Source organism: Gossypium arboreum, chromosome 13 (assembly GCF_025698485.1).
Source record: "Gossypium arboreum isolate Shixiya-1 chromosome 13, ASM2569848v2, whole genome shotgun sequence".
Taxonomy (NCBI): Eukaryota; Viridiplantae; Streptophyta; class Magnoliopsida; order Malvales; family Malvaceae; genus Gossypium; species Gossypium arboreum.
In genome coordinates this window covers 124,265,095-124,287,676 of record NC_069082.1, presented here as the reverse complement: position 1 = coordinate 124,287,676, position 22,582 = coordinate 124,265,095, and the positions used below count along the sequence as shown (strand labels likewise).

General features: G+C 30.0%; 2 protein-coding genes across 3 annotated transcripts; one reads left to right on the top strand and one right to left on the bottom strand.

Annotated features, from left to right (window-relative positions):
• The first annotated feature begins 2,588 nt into the window (after window positions 1-2,588).
• Window positions 2,589-8,259, top strand: LOC108464305 (3-oxoacyl-[acyl-carrier-protein] synthase II, chloroplastic-like). Of its 2 annotated transcripts, XM_053024102.1 has the most exons (15): window positions 2,589-2,784; window positions 3,832-4,121; window positions 4,699-4,904; window positions 4,983-5,186; window positions 5,283-5,393; window positions 5,485-5,580; window positions 5,662-5,707; window positions 5,802-5,881; window positions 6,240-6,308; window positions 6,414-6,498; window positions 6,877-7,031; window positions 7,131-7,211; window positions 7,471-7,530; window positions 7,656-7,820; window positions 7,899-8,259. In XM_053024102.1, the coding sequence occupies exons 2-14, from the start codon at window positions 3,956-3,958 to the stop codon at window positions 7,770-7,772; spliced, it is 1,476 nt and encodes a 491-aa protein (XP_052880062.1). In that variant the 5' UTR covers window positions 2,589-2,784; window positions 3,832-3,955; the 3' UTR covers window positions 7,773-7,820; window positions 7,899-8,259. The 2 variants fall into 2 exon arrangements, with proteins under 2 accessions (XP_052880062.1, XP_017620024.1); XM_017764535.2 differs by lacking the exon at window positions 2,589-2,784 and having other exon boundaries at window positions 3,184-4,121.
• An 8,203-nt stretch (window positions 8,260-16,462) lies between these two features.
• On the bottom strand, window positions 16,463-17,133 carry LOC108463224 (auxin-responsive protein SAUR76-like). Its single transcript, XM_017763167.2, has one exon. The coding sequence runs from the start codon at window positions 17,051-17,053 to the stop codon at window positions 16,679-16,681; it is 375 nt and encodes a 124-aa protein (XP_017618656.1). The 5' UTR covers window positions 17,054-17,133; the 3' UTR covers window positions 16,463-16,678.
• Window positions 17,134-22,582: the final 5,449 nt, after the last annotated feature.

Sequence of the window (22,582 nt, the reverse complement as noted above, 5' to 3'; positions counted from 1 at the left end):
TTTAAAAAGAAGGAAGGGACTCTAGGAGTTGAAGAACCCGGATATAAAGCAAGGCTTGTTGCAAAGGGTTACTGATCAAATTCCGAGTGGACTTCACAGATGTATTCTCTCCGGTTGTTAAGCATAGTTCGATTCGAGCTTTGCTTGGTATTGTGGCCATGCATGATTTGGAGCTTGAGCGTTAGATGTAAAACCGCATTTTGCATGGAGAACTTGAGGAAGATATTTACATGCAACAACCAGAGGGTTTTATAGTCTCGAAAAAGAGGACTATGTTTGCTTGCTTGAAAAAGTCCCTTTACGGTTTGAAACAGTCACCAAGACAATGGTACAAGAGGTTTGATTCCTTTATGACTTCTCATGATTTCAAAAGAAGTAGTTTTGATGTTGTGTCTACTTTAAGAAAAACAGTGATGGTTCTTTTGTGTATCTACTTCTTTATGTTGATGACATGTTGATAGCGACAAAAGATAAAAGAGAGATAAGAAAGGTTAAAGCCCAACTAAGTGAAGAATTTGAGATGAAAGATTTAGGACCAACAAAGAAGATACTTGGTATGGAGATTCTCGAGATAGAAAAGCAAGTAAATTGTACCTAAGTCGGAAGGGTACATTGAGAAAGTTCTTTGCGAGTTCAATATGCAGAGTGCTAAGCTGTTAGTACTCCTTTAGCGACCATTTCGACTTTCATCGGCCTTATCTCCTCAATCGATAATGAGATTGAGTACATGTCACATGTTCCATACTCTAGTGCAAGAGGATCTCTCATGTATGCTATGGTTTGTTCACGTCCGTTTATCATATGCGATCGGTCAGCTTAGCGATACATGGCGAATCTCGTAAAGAACACCGGAAAGCGATTCGATGGATTTTAAGATACTTACGAGGCACTACTAATGTTTGCTTACGTTTGGAAGAACTAAAGATGGAGTTATAGGGTATGTTGATGCTGATTTTGCTGGAGACCTTGATAGAAGAAGATCTCTCACGAGTTACGTCTTTACAATCGGAGGTTGTGCAATTAGTTGGAAAGCCACTTTGCAAACTACGATCGCTTTGTCTACCAAGTCGAGTACATGGCGATTTCGAGGCTTGTAAAGAAGCTATTTGGTTGAAGGACTATTTAGTGAACTCAATGAAGACCTTCAAATCAACACGATATTTTGTGACAATCAGTGCCATCTTTCTTACAAAAGATCAAATGTTTCATGAGAGAACAAAACACATTGATATTCGGTATCATTTTGTTCGTGATATTATTGCTCATGGTGATATTGTTGTGAGCAAAATTAGCACTCATGAAAATCCTGCAGATATGATGACTAAGTCACTTCCTATAACCAAGTTTGAGCATTGCTTAGACTTGGTTGGTGTTCATTGTTGAAGTTAAACCCTTAAGGGTTTTTTGGAAGAGGTGAAGAACTTGTTTATTGAAAGTTCGCGATGAAGAACTTGTTCATTGAGAATTTGTGTCAAGGTGGAGATTGTTAGAATTAAGTGACCCAAATTCTTATTTAAATAAAATACGATGGAAAATAAAATAAAAGTAAAATCCATATAAAACTAGACTTCTTTTATTTTATTTTAGAATAAGGTTTTAAACCTTATTAAACTCCATCTATTTTATATTGATTAGGATAAGGTGTTTCAATCCTACTAGAATATGGCTTTGCAAGCCTATAAATAGACTAGTCTATTCCTCTTGTATTTGAGTAAAAATTTTTCGACATAGTGAATTTTCTTCTCCTCTGCCCGTGGTTTTTTTCCCGAAAGGGTTTCCACGTAAAATTTTTGTGTTCTTTATTTTTATTTATTTTATTCTATTTTATTTTTTCACAGCTACAATACAAATAACCATTAGGAAATGGACTGTCATATGTTGCAGTCAGCTTGGGTGCAACTACCATAGATGTTACATCATAATCCATTCCTCTAATGCAACTTAATATTAGTTAAACATTATGTAATTAGTGAGTTAATATTTTATTTGTTCATTTTTCTTTCCATACAAAAACCATTAAGGACAAATATATACAAGGTAATAATTTTACTATGAAATTTTATTAACTAATCTGCTTGAAAAATTATAAGCATAACTGACAATAGCCACACCAAAGGCACAAAATCTCAATACTTTATCATGGGATTTTATATGAGTAGAACAATAACATACCTGATGTGTTTGCAACAGAAGCTATTGTAAGTTATTAGGCGATCAAATTTGCGAATGAGTTGATTTTCAACTCGATGATTTTGAAGGGGGTTTACTATTCATCATTAGCAAACTAGCAAGTAAACAACTAGATTGAGCAAAACAATTACTAGAAATGTTTATAGAGGTTCGAGTTCAACACATATAGAGAGAAAGCAATCAAACAACACACTTACAAGTTAAAGAGGGTTTTTAGAAGAAGAGATTTACCTATTGGATTAAAAAGGCTTCAATGCATATTAAAGTCGTGATAATGGAGGACAAATGCTCAATTTACGTGTCTTCTTAACTATTGGCTACATGCATGAATAAATTTGGGGAATTTTCACACTTATCATCCCAATTTCCATGTCTTCCTCTATGAATAGAAAGAGTCTTTTGGAATGGAGGTTTGCACTGGATTGATTGTTTGTTATTTGAGTTGGAGAGGTAAACGATGGAATAATAAAGCTGAAAAGCTCTCCTTTTTTAGTTTATTCATTAATTCATTCATTCTCTCTCTCTATCTCTCCTTCTCTCGTGCAATTGTATGTGCGGGCCTTCATCACCAATCACTTCCGAATTTTAGTTGAGGTAATTGTTTCAATTTTTAATCTCTTTGTGCTATAATAAAAATCATTTTAAATCCTTAAAAAGTATAAATTATTTTTTATTTCTATTTTAATATAAATTTTATAATAGTGAAATTTAAATGAGAAAAATTTTAAACTAAAATTCATACATGATTAAAAATTTTTAATTTCTTTTATCATTGTCAAAATCTCATTATCCTTTTAATTTTAATTAGTTTTTATTTCTATCATATTAAAAATATGTAGTTTTATTTAATATATTGAATATATATAAAATTATTAAAAATATAAAAATCGAGTTAAAATAATCTTTTAATGTAATTTAATGAATTTAATTAATTTAATACTTTTTCTGAATCGATATTTCAACAGTTTCCAAATTTATCCGATCCGATTCAAACCTTATGATACAAAAGAGCACAATGAGAAAACCTATTTTTATCATTAAAAATTAAATTACCACTGATAAATTAAGAACAATTTTTCTGGTCATAGATCCTTATTTTTACAAAAATAAAAATAAAAAAGATTGTTTCTGTTTTTCTCATTCGAGAGAAAAACTGAAACTCTCACTGAAAACAGGGGGAGAAAAAATAAAAATAAAAATTTAAAAAAACAAAAATTAAAAAAAAAAAGAGAGTACTTGGCAGTGCAGTCATTTAGTCTAAAGGGAAACGACTGAGATTGCCCAGATTCAAAGCTTTTTCCCCCAAAATATCGAATGCAACTTCGATTTTCTTCTTCATCAAAATTTCAGTCTTTATTTTTTGTTTTGCTTTTTTTTTTTCCATTGATGGGTTGCTAGATTTTTATTAACCTCACATAAATACTCTATCTTTATCCGGACCCAAATCTTTACAATCTTTTTTTTTTTCACATATAATTTTTAGTTTTATTTGTTTTTTTCTTTCGGGGGGATGATGGCATCTTCATCACTGGCAAGTCCTTTATGCACTTGGCTGGTGGCGGCTTGTATGTCGGTAACGTATGGTAAAGACCAGTCCCGGTCTCCATTGTTCAACTCATCAGCCTCCGCTTCTTCGAACAGGCTCGGCCGTTGGGCTCGTAATAGAAGGAAGGCTCTCCTTTCTCAATGCTGTGGTGGCGGCGCAACCCCTAACAAAGACGTGGGCTTGATTTCTTCCTTCCGTGGATCCACCATTCAAGGCTTGATGGCTTCTTGCTTGGCTTTTGAGCCTTGTGATGATTATTATTCCTCCAAAAATGGTAGCTTTTTCGGTCAAAATGGAAGCTTTTCATCTTTCTTCGGCTCCAAAAATGTTCCTTTCAATAAAAATCGCAAGCAAAAAAGGCTCAATCGACGAGCTCATCATTCTGGTAACATATTATGTTTCTTTTTCAAATCTGGGTTCTTTTTCTTTTTTATTGTTATGAATTTTAATTCCTGTAGAGAGCTCTGTTTTTGCCTCTTTTTCTTTAATTGATTTTCTTGAAAGCAAGTCTAGAAATGAAAATAGGGATATAATAAATGTTCCTCTGTACAATTTCACCAAGAATTTTTTTTTTTTTGTTTTAAAACAAAATTAAGAGCTAGAAATATAGTTGATTTTAAGTTCTTGTTAAGTCCATAGCCATGGAAAATCATTATTTCATCAGATAATGTGAATTTAATACAAACAGATTATACATGTGCAAGCTTTTGTACTTCTTTCGCTATAATTAAATCATAGATATAATTGATTCTGCTTTTCTCTCTCTCTCTTTTTAACAAGTTGTTGTAGGTTGGTAGTATTAATTGTTTTGTTTTCATGGGTTAAATGGAAAAATGTTTGTTTTGCATTCTAGAATTTTGGGCTTTTTGTATGTATATGAGATTGTTTATATGTGTTATTTGTAGAACTTACCGGTTAAATTAAGTTCATTCTGCGGGTTAATTTGTTTAAAAAAAACTTAGGACAAGCCATGGCTATAGCTGTGCAACCCACAAGAGAGATTACAACGAAGAAGAAGCCTCCTACGAAGCAAAGACAAGTGGTTGTGACTGGGATGGGAGTAGTAACTCCGCTTGGACATGAGCCTGATGTTTTCTATAACACCCTGCTTGAGGGTGTTAGTGGTATAAGTGAAATCGAGACTTTTGACTGCGCTCAGTTTCCGACAGTAAGTTGTCTTTGGAATCTCATATTTTGCTCTTGTTTGTACTGCTGCTCGTTCTTACTGCTCCTGTTTTCTCTCCAGAGGATTGCTGGAGAGATCAAATCTTTCTCAACTGATGGATGGGTCGCACCGAAACTTTCCAAGAGGATGGACAAATTCATGCTTTATTCTCTTACTGCCGGAAAGAAAGCTTTGCAAGATGGGGGAGTAAATGAAGATGTAATGGAGGAGTTAGATAAAACGAAATGCGGAGTTTTGATTGGTTCAGCAATGGGTGGCATGAAGGTAAAACCTTTTGCTAGAAGAAGGAAAGTGTCATGGTATATAGTTTTCTTTCTATATCCATCGAGTCATATACATTGCTTGTTGTGGAATGAACAGGTTTTCAATGATGCGATTGAAGCTTTGAGGATCTCATACAGGAAGATGAATCCTTTTTGCGTACCGTTTGCTACAACAAATATGGGTTCTGCAATGCTTGCAATGGATTTGGTTAGCTTAAATTTAGATTCTGCAATGTTAAGATAGACCTTGATGGATGTTAAAATTTTGAGTTTGAGCTTTAAACTGATGATTTCTTCAGGGATGGATGGGTCCTAATTATTCAATCTCCACTGCATGTGCTACAAGCAACTTTTGCATATTAAATGCAGCAAACCATATCATTAGAGGCGAAGCTGTAAGTCTAGCAAAGAAAAACATCCAATATATCATGTATGATTGATAGCACTATAACAACGTATTTGTGTCAAAATTGCAGGATATGATGCTTTGTGGTGGCTCCGATGCAGCAATTATACCCATTGGTATATTGTTCTAACTTTCTTATTCAGCATTGTTTTATAATCTTTCTGCTTGGTATAGCATGTAATACTCTATTTTATCCTTTTTTTCATTTAGGTTTGGGGGGATTTGTGGCTTGTAGAGCGCTTTCTCAGAGGAACAATGATCCTACCAAAGCTTCACGCCCTTGGGATGCTGTAATATTTCGAAAACTCTTGAGCTTCATCACTATCATTTTTCCTTTTGCTGTTGTTTCATTTTCCCCTCTTCATAGAACAAAAGCAGTAAAACCAAGAATGCATTTATGAATGAAACTTCATGGTAATTAATGTCAACTATTCTAATCTTTTGAATGAGTATTCAACGTGTTTATCATATCTTAACAACTCATGTCACAAATGATATGTATCTGCACATGGTCTTTTTGACAAAGTTACACTATATATTTATCGAGCATTTTCTAATCGAGCATTTTCTAATCAAAGGAACTTAATTTTCCTTGGTTTGCTTCGTGCGTGCTATTTACCTTGATAGTGGTTCTATTTTTTCTTCCAGAATCGCGATGGATTTGTCATGGGGGAAGGTGCTGGGGTTCTACTTTTGGAAGAATTGGAGCATGCTAAGGTACACTGTCTTCAAACCCTACAAATCCATGTTGTAAGCAATAGGTTAGTACTTATTTTCTTTTGTAGAAAGGAAATTACCGTGTTTAGATTTCTGATTTTGCAGAGGAGAGGTGCGACTATCTATGCAGAATTCCTTGGTGGAAGCTTCACTTGTGATGCTTATCACATGACCGAGCCTCACCCTGATGGTAATGAGCCACATCTGTATAACCACAATTCTTCTTAAATTCCGATTTTATTTTCTAAATATAGACGTTGAGACTTAATTTGCTGCTTTTACTTTATTGTTTTTCCGTGAAACAATGATTTATATAAGCGGGTAAGTTTTTTTTGGCTCATGGCATTATCGAGTACATGCATGTCTTGACATTAGATTCTTGATTTTCGTGATTGAGCAGAATAAATATCATGAGATTGCAACTTATGCCTCTTTGTCCGAGTATTCCCAACTGTGAAGATAACCCACATTTATATAATTAGTGATGTTTTACATGTTCTTTCTGAAGCAGTGCATGTTACTGTATGAACAATTAAACTAACATCCATCTCGTGAAATTTAAAAATAGGTGTTGGTGTCATTCTCTGCATCGAAAAGGCCTTGGCTCACGCTGGTGTATCTAGAGGAGATATAAACTATATTAATGCTCATGCTACATCGACACCAACTGGAGACATTAAAGAATACCAAGCTCTTCTTCATTGTTTTGGAGAAAATCCCGAGGTAATTTCACCTACTTTTCTTGAAAAATTGAATCTCCATGCATTTCTGTTTTTCAAATTTATGCATTGTGATTATTGATAAGATCTCCATCATTTGTAGTTAAGGGTGAACTCTACAAAATCAATGATTGGTCACCTACTAGGAGCTTCCGGTGCTGTGGAAGCTGTTGCAACAGTACAGGTATGCAATTTTGAGTTTTGGTTATGTTCCTATTTTGGATTTAGGAAGCAGATTGCACAGAATTTGCACGGTGCTGAATTTTTGTTGTTTATGTTCTCTTATTCGAGAAGATTGTTCTCCCTACTTCCTCTATTTCTGTTTTGTGGCTATATGATACGAGCAGGGATGAAAGGAATCATGCATCGTATCTTCTTTCTCCCATTTTCTTTCCCTTTTCCAGAACCTGAACATTGACATGGTAATGTCTTGTTAATCGTAGGCAATACGAACTGGTTGGGTTCATCCAAATATCAACCTGGAAAACCCGGATGTAGGAGTGGTATGTTGCCTCTTCTCTCTCTTTCTCCTTTCTTCCTTCTCATTCATCAGTTTTTGCTTTGTGACACGTACATACTGTAGTTTTTTTCCCTCGGTTTTCCGACATGGTTCAATTTTGCTTTCCAGGACACAAGCGTGCTTGTGGGGCCAAATAAAGAAAGATTGAACGTTAAGGCGGCATTGTCGAATTCATTCGGGTTTGGCGGGCATAACTCATCGATCATTTTTGCCCCATACAAGTAAAAATAGTTCAACAGCTGCTCTCCAGTGTTTTCTTACATTTGGCCGAAGGTATATACTTGTTTTCAAAACATTTCAAATACCATCAGTTACAGGTAACTGTTTAACATATCAGCTACATTCATGCAGAGTATCCCAGAAAATCCTCCTGTAGACAAAACATAACTCTGAAAGCGTTATTATTACGAAGTAGTACGGTGGTGGCCGGTAGCAGAGCTCTAGAAAAAAAAAAAAAAACCTCCTACTGTTTCGTAGTTCAGTGTTTGTTTGGGAAGGTTTCGTTTCACTTAAACGTAGTAGCTACAATTGAGGTTTTAGTGTTTGAGGCCACAGGGCCATTGAAGAACCAGTAAATGTAGTAATTTTTGTGCTCATGTAAAAGAAATGGCTTATATCAGTTGTTTTTTTTTTTTTTAATTAAAGCCAATTTGTAATGAATCCTGAATTGGCAGCAGGGTGGATGATTTTCTCATTTAATCTTCATGCAAAAGCTTGTTTTCTACCTTATGTAATTAACCCGTAACATAATATGAACTCCGTCTTAAAATAATCATATGAACCTTTTTTGGTGGAAGAATGTATATCTAGAAGGATCTAACACTCATTACATGCTATAATTTTAACATGACATAAGATGAGAGGGTTTGGTAAAAGGTATTGGGTGGGTTGCGAAAAAATACATCTGTTTAAAATATAGGTTAGATTCGAGTTTGAATATTTAAGGTTTAAGTTTAATTATTTTATGTAATTTATAACACAAATAAATCTATAGTAATTGTAGAAGCTCAAATTGCTTGAGCTCGATTTCATCAAAATCTAACCAAATCTCTAAACTCACTAAAACCTTTAACCTATGTCTCATTTATATCTACCCAAATTCATTACAAAACCCAAATATTAAATCCAATTCAAAAGCCCATTAAACCCAAAAAAAACCTAACCCCCCAAAAAAAACCAAGAAATCCTAGCCACCTAGCCACTTTCTCACTTGTCTCATTTTCCTCCCATTTTTGATATCCATTGTCTGTCATCATCACCTACAAAAGAAATAGAAAAAGAAATAATAGAAAATCATGTAAAAGATGGCTATAAAAAGCCATTCAAAAATCATGTAAATGGGGGGCATTGATATATCAAAAAAGAAAGATTTAAACAAAAGATAGCAAGCTGATCAAAAACCAATTCATCACACGAAGGTCTTGTTCTTTTTAATTTATTTTTTTATCTTTTATCTTTACTTTCTTCTTTCGCATATATATACTCTTATTTCTTTTATTTTTATATAAAATATATATATATATATATATATATATGATAAAATACAATGACAATTAAAACCTCAACCATCACAATTTATACTACTAAATTTATATATGATAAAATTACTTTATACTTCCACCCCTGAGAGGTTACTCTCTTTCTAATGTATGGGCTCAATTATGAGTCTTTAGCTTCAACATTTCCATCAAGATGTTCATGCATGGGTACTTAATTAATTTCTTTCTTTTTTGTACAAAATTGCTTCTTCTTTTTTTTTGTTTCATTTTTGTTTCTGATGTTAGAACCCATAGTTTTGCATGGTGGAATCGTGGGGATATCTATATCATACTCGAGAACATCACATGTCATGTCGTTTAATTGGTTTTTCTACTTTTGGATTTTATTGGACATATATATATGTATATATTGTTTGTGTGCAAAATTAAAAATACAATATTTGTTGAAAGAGACCTATGCTTTGCATTCAAAAACTTTTTTTTAAGTCCCAAAAGCAAATTTTATTTATTTATTTATTGATCCACCACTGAAAATGATGAATCTTTTAAAGAAAAAGAAGATCAAACAATCAAAGATTTGCTTTGAACATAGTATTTTATTACACTTATACCATGCAAGAATACAAAGACTAGTTAGGGATTTGTTTTATTTATACAAAATATATATTGGGATATTTTAACAAAACGATGGCCATAAATAAATAAATCATCATACATCCCTTTGCCTTCACTTTAACATGCAAAATTTGGTATCCAACTCATCAGGTTCTTTTGTTGTTCTTTGCCTCCAATGAGAAACGGGGCCCTTATAACATTATCAACATTACACAAGTTGCTTCATGTCAACTATGGATTTGAATTACAATAATGTAGGTATTAATTTTGCTATACAAGTTTTAATGAGGGAGGAGATAGAAAAAAAAAGGTGGTGGTGTAAAGGAAGTCGATTAAATTAAGCAAGCAAAAAGCAAAAAAAGACAAGAGGAAGAAAGTTATTGCGAGCACCGGAAAAGGTTAGTACATGGAGTACTAAGTGCTCAAGATTGTTAAAGGGGGAGAAGGTCCCTTTTCTTTCATTTTGGAAGGTATTTATAAGGAAGTCCTTTTATGTGGTAGTGGTGGCGTGGTAAGGCAATTAACATCATGGAATGCGTGAGGGTATATATGATGGGGCCTATTCTATTATTCTTTTTGAGAGAATATGATATTATTATGCTCAAGTGGATCTCAATAATCTTGAAAAGTGTTCACAATGAAAAACGAGTGACTTAACCATAGCTAGAACAGAAAGTCAGGATCGACGTCTTTAGGTGCTCACTTAGTATCTTCTAAAAGCACCATATGTCTAACCCTATTGTAATTTTGAATATGGATATATTAAGTATATGGGTTCACACAAATGTTCATTTCTAACTATTACATAGGAATGGGCATCTCCGAATTTTTATTATATCTTACCACCCTACTTTATTGATTATTACATCGGAACAGGCCTCAGAAGTTAACTTTCGACACCTTCTTATGTTTCATTCTTTTTTGTTAAACTATCTTCATAATGCAACTGTCCTTCAATATATTAATTAATGCTATGGAAATCAATTATGATGAATATAGAAATATTTTGTTGGTCTCCTAAACATATATGCATGGTCCATTCATGGGCACCTCTCTTTTTCTCTCCTCGTGGGTATTGTTTGTCTTAATTCCCATTCTTCAAATCATTCTTTTATATGCTTGAATATCTTATATTATATAGTGGTACTTTTTATTTTAATACCAACACACCAAATTCATGGACAAGGGTTGGCAGGCCAAGTTCAAAGTTAATTAGGACGAAAAATTAAAAACATATATTCCAAAACTCTCATAAAAGTCCTTTAATCTTTTTTGGATCATTATCATCAACTTACACTCAGTAATACATTAATTAATTATTATAATTTTAGTAGTAAATAAATATACAACTTAAATTAATGCTCGGCAACGTAGTTTCATTTGCACAATAAATGTTGAATTTTAAATTTAAAATTTTTTGAACATTAATTTCATTATAAGTTTTATTATTTTCTTTTTTGATATAATGCCTAAAACTATTCATAATTCCTCTCTAACCCTTAAATAGGAGGATAACGTGTTTTCGAGTATCCATATCTTCCTATACTGACAATAATATCAATACAACTGAGCTAATAATCAATCTAATTATTTATAAATCATACAAGGTGTACAAAATTATAACTATAATCATATTTGTTTCTAATAACTTTTATTATGAGGGTTTTTTTTCATGCATCAAATGAAAATTCAATGTTAAATCAAAATTAATATAGTGATATATAAAAGGGGGGGACAAAAATTCTAGGAGTAACATGGGGACGGGAAGAATGGAGCTATCAACTGAAAACCCTAAAATCCGATTGCCACGACCATCTCCCACGTGGGCTGTCCCTTTCTCCCTATTTTACTATAGCCCCATGGCTGAGTTGACTGACTTGACTCAGTCCCGATGCCGAAATGACAAACATGCCCTATATTTGCTGCTTTTATTACATTTTTTTTTTCCCTAAAGACCCGCAAACACCGGAGACTGGACCTTCTCTTTGTGGAAGGCAGCTAACTGGACTTTGTCTTTTTCTTCTTTTAACTTCTTCATAGGCCAACCAAGTCTTCTCCATGGTAACACAGACCTCATAAATATTATACAAATTATTTTAAAATAATATTTTTATAAGATAATAGAAATAATTCATGCTTGATACTTGGAAATTTTTTAATTTTGTTTTCAATTTAAAACAAAAACAGGTGTATGGGATGAACAATGCTAGTTGAAAGTGCAAAAGTCGTGACAATGGGTCGATGCTAAGATTGATCCCTTGCAAGGAGATCAATCCCTTATTCCTAAATGTATTTTTTTATTAAATTTTATATATTAAATATGAAGTTATTTAATATATAAGTCAAAAGGATTACAAAACAATTAGTAAAAAAATTATAAAAAAAAAAATCAATTAAACTCTTACAGAAAAAGTGCACTCAATTAAGGTAACGGTTAAAAAAAAATCAAATATGCTGTTCAATCAACGAAAATTGTTATTGGCTGATTTGCCCATTAACAAACAGTGAAATGATTGACGGAAGTAAGAAAAATTTAACATATGGCATGTCACATCTGTATATTTTAAAAAAAATTAATAGACAAAAATAATATTTAAGCGGTTACAATAACAGTTAACCCGTTATACTTACAATCCTATCAGCATACAAAGCTCCTTGTAATGAACTTGGCTGATCCATGAATAAAATATGTACGTCCAAAATGAGCTGGACAAATGTAACTTGAACAACCATTTATTTATATTCATTATGAACGTAATTTAGAATATTAAAAATAATTAAAATAATAAAAATATTATTAATAATCAATAATTTTAAAATTTTAAAAAATTAAAAATCATAAAATTCTAATATATAAATTACTAAAGCTTAGGCTACAATTCATTTACGTTAATTGTGAGGGTGATTCAAAATATTTTTATTATTTAAAAATTTTCCACATTTATAAATAAATATCATATCAACTTGTTTGATAATAAAATCGATCACACGTAAATAAATTTATTAAAAACTTTAACTTATTTGCTAATAAATAAGAAAATAAAAACTTATAATGCATTACCAATCTTTAAAGTACCAATTTTTCATTAATCTAAAAAGTAAAAATATATATATTAATCTAATTTTAAATATCAAAATTTTATTATTTATTTAAGGTAATTTTTTAATAAAATTATTTATAATTTTGATAAATTTTATTGTCTATTGAATACATTTAACCAAATATTTGAATACGTGAGTTTTATTTATAAATTTAATAAATAATAAAAATATTTAAAATAAAAGAATTAATAGTGTAATGTATAATGAAAAATTCTTAAAAAATTAAAGTGTAATTATTTGATACACCATCCGTGATGTTTTTAGACTCCACAAACGGATTGAGGATGTGATAAGTGTCATATTTATTTATATAATTTTTTTTTTACTACACACTATAATACAGTTGTCAAACCCTTAATTCGTTTGTAGAATCTAAAATACTCTACCGACGATATATCAAATAATTTTTCAAAATTAAATTTACATGTATATATTATAAAATATAGATTGATTAAAAAATAAAGAATATGATTGACCTATTTTTATTTAAATTCCACCAATGTTAGATCAATTAATTAGATAATTGTTTATAATTGTTATACATACATTAACATTCACAATATAGAATAATTATTTTATTTTAATAATCTCGTTATAAATTCGATCATATCTGCTATTTTTGACACAATAGCTAAACTATCTATAGCCCCTAATCGATAAATAAGAAAATAATGCACTTTAATATACTCAAACTTAAATCTTTCTAACTTAACAATAATACTTACACCAATCGAATTCACGCTTAATAACCTATAAAACTCTAATTTTTCTTCTTTCTAAAATTGGGAATATTACACAAACAAAACAACGTCAAAAGTCAAAACAATAATCATTCTTGCAGCTGCCATGTTCTTTATTTCTGATAAGGATTACTTGGATTCCAAACATTCATTTTTTTTTCTTCTTTTTTTTTTTTTTCAAATTTTGTGGATAAATACTAAAAGACCATGTGTTTTAAATTTAATTTTATTAATTTGTAATCTAAATAATCCTTTGGAAAACAGTTTTCAATTTTTAGTTTTATTTTAATAATTACAGCTTTATCAATTAAGTTTTAGTTCGATTCACATGAACATTATTATTAATATAAAATGACGTAGGTTCGAGTATACAAAAACATAATATTATCTTATTTATAAATAAAAAGAAGCTATAAATAATTCTAAATACTATATAATCAGATTATTCGAGAAAAAATAATCACAACTTTAATCAAACCAAACTAATTTTCTTATTCTTATAGTTGAATCATCATTCTAAACGAATTCTTGTAAGGATAATATTTAAAAAGAAAATAAAAAGTATTCAACTTTATAATCATCATTGAATTAAAAGTGGTTGGTAATTAGGGATTGGTCTAAATAAAATCAATGTGGGTACATGTTAAAAAGCAAGTTACACAATTAGACATATGTATTCAAATTAGGTACCTAATTTGTCTTAAAATTGTTATTAATGGTAAAGTTTTGGTTTTAAGAATTTGAAGATTTTAGATTTAAATTTTAATAGTCTAAATTATTATATTTAGACGAGTTAATTTGAGTTGAATTAATTTATTGAATTAATAATTTAATTTATTATTTCTAATGATTGATTCTCGATAATAACAGTTTATTTTAATTAGTAAATTAAATTACTAATTTTATATAGTCCTTCTAACAAATTATAGTCAAAATTTAAATTTGAATTCTCTTTTGGAAAGTGTAAAGCGTTTAGAAATTCTATTACACACGTAAAATGAAAAAATAAATTAAATTGTGAGTAAAATTAATTTAAATACGTACAATTGTTTATCATGTTGTTATCGTCAGTCTTGAGTTAATGTTGACTTGACTTGTGACAACAACTCGATCAAAAACATTATTAACACATACAATTAGTGGAAGTAATAAAATATACATAATACCATTAAAATGTAATTACTATATTAAAATGGTAATGTTAATATTTTATTAATGTAAATAGCATAGGCTACATGCAAATTTTTTATTGAATTTAAAAAAAAAAAACTAAGATACCCTTGAATAATATGACTTATTTTAATTATGTAAGGACATTTTCGTAAGTTTCATGATCGAGTTCGTGCCCAATTGGCTCGTGACACCAACTCAAGTAGGGACTTAGCAATAGTAATATAAAACCAATTTTAATTTCAACTCGAGTTTAATCGAACTCTTTTAATACATATTGAAAAATAGCTAGTTTGTAGATATGATAAATCAACTTTGTTTAACATTTGGTGTAACAACAGTTAAAACGAAAACAAGTAGCAAAAAAAAATAATAGTCGAAAAGACATAACTGATCTTTGTTAACATAATTTAGACACAACGGTATTACGTCTACGAAATCCCTTCTAATGAATGATTTTATTCAATAACCGTTCGAATCATCTATTAGATTAAGCCAGTCTACCCTTACACAAAGAAGTGATTGCAACCCCAATTGTCACAAATCACTTAACCTAATACCTCACAATACAATAAAAAAGAGTGTCACAAAATAATCATAAGAACACAATAAAGCTGTTGACAAAGACAGTCCAAAATGATTCTTGATGTACATGCACAAAACAACCTATTTATGGGCCTCTTCAAGTGGTTAATTATCCTAAGTATTTATCACATAAAAATATTGATAAATCAGTCTTCAAACTCTCCAAAACTCTTTCAAGAGGTAAAAAAAAAATCTTTCAAGCTTATCCAATCACTTCAAGCAATTCGATTAGGAATCTTATCACCCTACTCGACTCATGTTTCTAATTTTGTCAAATACGTCACATTCAAGTGAACTAAACTCAACACAAATGAAACTTATTGAAAACCTAAATTAATGGCCTAAATAGAGAAACAATTTTATTATAACAACAAAGGGAAGGAGCAAATTATTTAATAAAAATAAAGAAATATAATAAATTCGAAAAATGGAAAAATAAGCAGCAGATTTGAAGGTTTTAAGAGTGGCATGGCCATGGCAGCTTGGCAAACGCGTCGATGCTAATGTGTGTTAAAAGAACAAAGTATTTCGTGTCTTCCACTTACCAAAATCTTCCCCCACCGCTCTCTATAAAATAAATTTGTAAAGTCAGATTATTTTATACCCTTTTTAAAATTATAATATAAACCTCATACATATATTTAATTCACCTTTTTTTTATATTTAATACACACAAACCTTATACCCCTATTGTCAGCAAACGAAAAGCAACGGAACTAACACTGTCTATCTAAAAAAACAAAGCATCTCTAACAACCCCATCATTGGTCATTTGAACCTTACATTTTCTTAATATTATAATTTATCGAGTCCAAATATCTTAACAGGTTATGGTGAATTCATAAAATGAGAGCGTTTCATTGAGTTGGACGTAGAATCACCTACCAAAGAAAAAGAAATGACGGCTTTTGAAGTTCAAACCCCAACTTATGAAGGTATATCGACCAACACTTTATAATTTTTTAGAAAAATTTCCACCTTCCCTCACCAAAACTCAAAATAATTTTAAAGAAAAAAAAACTTGTATTCAAGACATCGTCAAATCTGGAAGACAAACACGAAAGCTGCTGGAGCCCAAAGCTTTGCTGTAATATACTTTTTTTTTTCGAAGCATTATTAAATTAAGTTTGGATTATGATTTTTTTCACCCAAAGATTGAGTTATTATGATTTCGACATCATAAGAAAAATGAAATATTAATCTCTTGTATAAATCAGAAAGAAGAAACATGATTAAACGACAATGAAACAACAATGATACACAAAATGTCATCTCCCCCACCACCACCAGGCTGCCGGCGAGAACTCGGTTAAATCCTCGCCGTTGAAACTAACACATCTGTTGTCTTCTAACATCGCCTATAAATTTCATTTTATTATTACATGATCAATGTACAACTTACGAATTACGTTCCGTACCATCAACAAGCGTAAAACTCAACCAGCTCTTCCAAAGACTCGGGTTGAGGATCAGCATTTTCGAGCATCCAAAGCAAGTGTTCGAACAAAACCACCTCGCACGACACGTTGATGACGGCGTCATCGTCTTCACCGGACCGTTCCGCGAGCTCACGGAACAAAGGGTTGTCGATAATGTCGGAGCTAATAAGGTACCGCCTCCGGGATTTCCCAACGTAGACAGGGTGGAGATCGGCAGAGCTTTCTTCGTTGTAGATGATATCGGAAGCCGCCACCGCGGCGGTTGACGTGGGGGTGCGGCTTTGCTTGCTGTTGAATGAATTAAGCTTCTTTAGAACCGATAAGAGCTTGGTTAGCTTGTTGCTGCCCTTGGCCATTGCTTTTCTTATGGGGGGAGAGGTTTAAGGGTTTCCCAAAGAGTTTTTGGAGAGCCTTAGCAGAGAAAGAGGGTGCTTGTGAGCTAAGAAAAGAGGAAGACGGTTCGTTTATAAAGGAGTTGGGAAAAGGGTTTAAGTTGATCGGTCCAGTCCAAGTTAAAGTTAATGTTCAGATTTTCGATCCAATCGATACAATAATAATAATTATAAAATGAATAATTAAAATTTTCATAAAAATTAATAGAAAATTAAAATTATTAAAAAATTATAAATCAATTTAACCACCAACTTTTTGTCTCAATTTTTTTATTTTGAATATATTCCAAAATAATTTACATAAAAATTAATTTAACTTTTATTTGAACTGATATATATTAACTGATTTTCGATTCAAATGTTACGATGAATTAATCCAACAAAATTAATCTAATCAGAAATAATATTACTCATGCATAGGTATAACCTCCTCCGATTACACTCGGGATTATGCCACAAGAGGAATCAATTTTTAGAGAATGAAGTGAGAGGTTTTGTCTTTATTTGGTTCTTAAAATTTTACTTACCAACTAGAAGGTTGTTGCGTGCATCTTTTAGAACAAATGATTCAACTACCAAAAAGATAATTTATAAAGAAAGAAATCACCACTAATGTAAACAATTAAAAGAGAATATGGTGTCTTATATAAATTAAATGAATTTAATAAAATGTTAATTAGGAGATTCAATTAGAATACACATGTCGATTGAGTCTTAATTTAATTGGCATGTACATTATTATCAATACGAAGGATATAGATTCGAATATGTTTTAAAATTATTCAAAACAAAAATTAGAGTACACATAAATATCATAATTTAAAAGAAGAATTTAATATATGAAATCAAAGGTTTCGTGATCACCATACATGTAATTATATAATGTTAAATATTTTATGTAATTATATTAATTAAGTGTCGAGTACAGTGGTATAAGATATATTATCTTTTCAAGAGAGAATACAAAATCGAATCTTGAAAACTATATTGTTGGAAGAGGCTGTTATAGAATCTCGAAAGAATTAATTTTCGTGGATAGTAAAATAGACATGAAAACAAATGTATATAACTCCCCAAGAATTTCAATTACGCTTATATTCATCACTGTAGAAATTGGGTTCAAGCTTTTCCAAACTCTTTTCTTATCAATGGACTCCTAACCTATACAAAGGAGTGCGGTACAGGTAGTTTCTACAAATGATCGGATTAATGACATATATAATACTTGAATTCTCGATGTAGCATACTTTAATAATATAAAAAAATATTTAATTAATGTTAAATATATTTATGTTTTTTTTATTGAAGAAAATAGTGAGATGATAACGTCAGACATGTGCAAGAGTGTGGAAAAAGGGTTTCAAATACGTTAAGTTAAATCCCAATGTATTGATCCCTTTCTTAATTATTTTCTTATTCTTTCAGAAGATTCTTAATCCAGTGTTTGATATATCGACTTTACCCTCAACGTTTTTCATTTTTCTAGTTAGAAACTGGCATTTACCCTCACCTGCCATGGAAATTATAAAATATAAACACTTTATAATCATTTTTGTTATATGTGAAATTAAGCTGAGTAGCTCGCCCGACTCGATAGGTTAGATTCGACCACTTCCATTTTATTGGATTGAGTTCATATAAAAAAGTGTAATTGAATAGGATTTGATTTAAATTATTATTTAAGTAAAAAAATATGGGTAAAATCCAAGTGGTTAAATTATTAGTAAATTTATGTTTTGGTCACTCAATTTTAAAAAAGTTATAAAATGGTTATTGCTATTCGAAAGTTTTCATTTATGTCAATGGCTTGTTAAAATCGTTATTGTATAACTTTCTCTGTGAAACAACTGTATGTGAATACCACGAATCTGTGAACCAAAATTCAAATAACTTTCATCTCTAATCTCTAATATTGATCGTCAAACCGATTTGGATCTAAAGTATATTCTTCTACTCGTCGATAGGTACTAATCTATCGTACTAATCATCGAATTGTCGCTTTGAGATCGTTGGCCGGACTTTAAAAGAAAAAAAGCTAACAACACAGTGACTTAAATACAAACTTTCGAATAGTTAAGTGATCATTTGTAACTTTTTGAAGTTAAGTAGCCAAAACTCTTTTTTTTTTTTTGTTTAGACTCAATATTAATTTTTAATGGTGAACTGAGCTTGGAAATAAAAAGAAATTACTGGACTGTAATTTAATTTGATATATGAAATAAAATTTGAGTTAGAACTAAACTTGATAATGAGTTGGGCCGATTTGAGTTGGGCTAAATTTTAAACCTGTTTTCTAACAAAAAAAATGCTAATAAAACAACATCAAATAATAATAAAATTTAATCCAAATTTGACTTAAATAAAAATGCTAAACTTGAGCCAACATCAAATAATAGCAAAATGATAATAAAACAACATCAAAACAAGATTAATAATAGCAAAATAGTAGAAAAATTAATAATAAAATAATAGGTATTCAAATAATAACAATAAAATAATAGCAAAATAATAACAAAACAATAGCAAAAATAACAGTAAATAAAAGCGAAAAAAATGTAAGCAAATTTGGGCCAGGCCAAAAAATCTTACCCGAGGTCTGACTTATTTAAAAAGCGGGCCTTATTTTTTGTCTAAGCCCATTTCTCATGCCTATATTTTTACTTAAATACTCTCACTTTCAAGGTGAACATTCGAGCCTAGGCAGATAACCTAACCCATGATCAAATCTAATTTCAACTTAATCTCTCAAGTCAAATTATTCATTGGCATGATGGGTTTGACATGATTTTTATAATTCGATTAATTTGATCTAATTCAAATTATTATTTAACTGATTAAAATAATTTATTATAAAATATATAATATGAAATTAATTTTACCACATATTATTATTCGATTTTGATCCTCCTATATGTGTAAGGTGAAACTTTTGTATTTATAGTAGCTAAAGTATAAAAAAGGGTCCATCTTTTACCTCTACTAATATTTTGAAATCTTGGATACTAATGCTATTATAAGTAAATATTATGTGGCAATTTTTTATTAACATTTTATTTTAATTTAAACTAATATATTATAATAATTAACTTTATAAAATATTCATCTCAACATAATAAATTATATATATATATATATTATAACAAACGTCGATAATAGCGGTAGAACGATAATAAAGCAATAAGAAAAGAAAATAAGAATATACAGATTTGACGTGGAAACTTTTCGAGAAAAAATCACCGGCAAAGACGAAGAAATTTACTAATATTGAAAAACGAATGATACAATACGGTTGAAAAACCCTGTTCTAATCAAAGTCAAATAGTAAAAGTGTAGTTCTGTACGGACTCAACTTGTGCGATATGGTCCTCAGCCTCTTGCCCCCACAGATCTTCTTATTTTGTCATTGTATTTATTTTTTAACAAGTGACGGGATTTAGGTCACACAATAGTAACTATTTGAATTAAGAATTAAATTATCAGAAATTAAAATACGAGAAACTAAAATTTTAATTTAAAGATAAAATTTTGCAAACAATAATTTGAGCAATAACACGTGGGAAACGAATCAAAATCAAAATGATGTCCCAGAAAACATGTACCATTCAACATATCAAAATAAGCCTCAAATCAAAGACCCCATACCCTTCCCATGTGAATATCTCATGAAAATATTGCTTACTTAATCTATTTTTTAATTACAAAAATTTCTTCTCTTGTTTTCCATCCTAAATAAATATAGAATTAAACAACCCTCTTTTAATTATCAACTTCATAATCTTTGTCTTAATCAATTAGCCCCTTTAATAGATATATAAAATTTATTCATATTTCATACATTATCCAAATGTAATTTTATATATTTATTATACTACTATACTTAATAATAGGTTAAGATCCATACATTCACATGGTGTAAAGAGTTTAATACATTAATAAATTTCTATTGTTAAAATTTGATCCCGTATGTATGTTGTTAATTATGAGCATGGGCGAAATTAAAAAATTTTTAGAGGGTCAAAATTAAATTGTAATTTTACGATAAAAAATACAATTTCACCATTTTAATATACTATATCTTTATAATTTTAAATGATTAAACCAAATTTTTATATTTTAAGGAGGCCAAAGTGCAATTTTACTTTTACTAATTTAAAATTTTAAAAGGCCATATGAAAAATTTTAAATTTAGTTATGAGGTACGCATTGCATGCCGTGTGGAATTGTATAGTTATCAATGCCAACTTTTAACTTAGAAATTGATGGAATTTTTAACTGAAAAGATTAATTTACTCTTTTATTTTTTTAGTAACAAAAGCAAAATGTAATTTAACTATACAAACAATATTATTAGTTATTATTAGTAAATCAGTTGATGCTGTATAAATTCATAGAGTCTACAATAATTTAGTTTTAAAAAATAAAATAAAAAACAAGAACAAAGTACCATTCCTTGAACCAATTATGTCTGAATGATAGAAAGAATTTAGTGTTTGATTTGTAATTAATTAAGATATGTCGGCTTTCTATTCCATTAGTTTCCAATAAAACAGCATTGGATCAATGGATTTGGATATGTTGTATACGAATAATAATAATAATAATAATTAAAGTTAAACATATCAAAATTTATGTAATAATATCAATATATAAAATTCTAAACATAATTATGTTGTGTAAATGACAACAAGACATGAATTTGTTAGAGTTTTATATCTCTTCCTTGTCCATATTACATCAAATTATGAATAAATAAGTTTACATGTTTAGTAATAAAATGAAAGAATTGGAAATACGGTAATGTAAGTCGATTCATTGTATGGAACATGATACTATGTATCAAAATATTTTCCTATATATTATATTTTTTAAAAAGATAATAGAAGAATCGAGATGTCTTTAAAAAATATAGATAAATACAAATAAAATACGTAAGTTTTGAAACATCGTATCAACTGAAATGGAGGAGGGGAGGATTTTTTGATGAAGAAGTAAAGAAAAAGAAAATCATAGAGCGAAATGTCTAGAATGTCACCCCTAAAAAGGGGCTTTAGAAATTTATATATATATAATTTTCGGGTCGAACTTAAAGTCGGATTATGATATATTTTATTATAATTATATAACAATAAACATTGTATGCTTCGTATTGAGAGTTGGGATTTAAATCATGCTGAAATGCATGTGATTAATTAAGCAAATTATTGATTAGGGTCGTCCTAATTATCGTCCACATCTGGCATGTGATTTAGCATTATATATTTAGATAAAAGTATATAGATATGAATTTTTAAATACATGGAAAAAATATAAAAAGTTATACAACATAACCATATCCAACAATAAAAATATGCAAATAAATAAATTAAGTACTAATATTTAGAAAATGTTATTAGGGATATTTCATCTAGTATTAAGATATACTACTTCAATTCTTATGGAAACTTAAATATTCACTGAATTATTATTAATCGAATTAATTAAATTATTAATTAA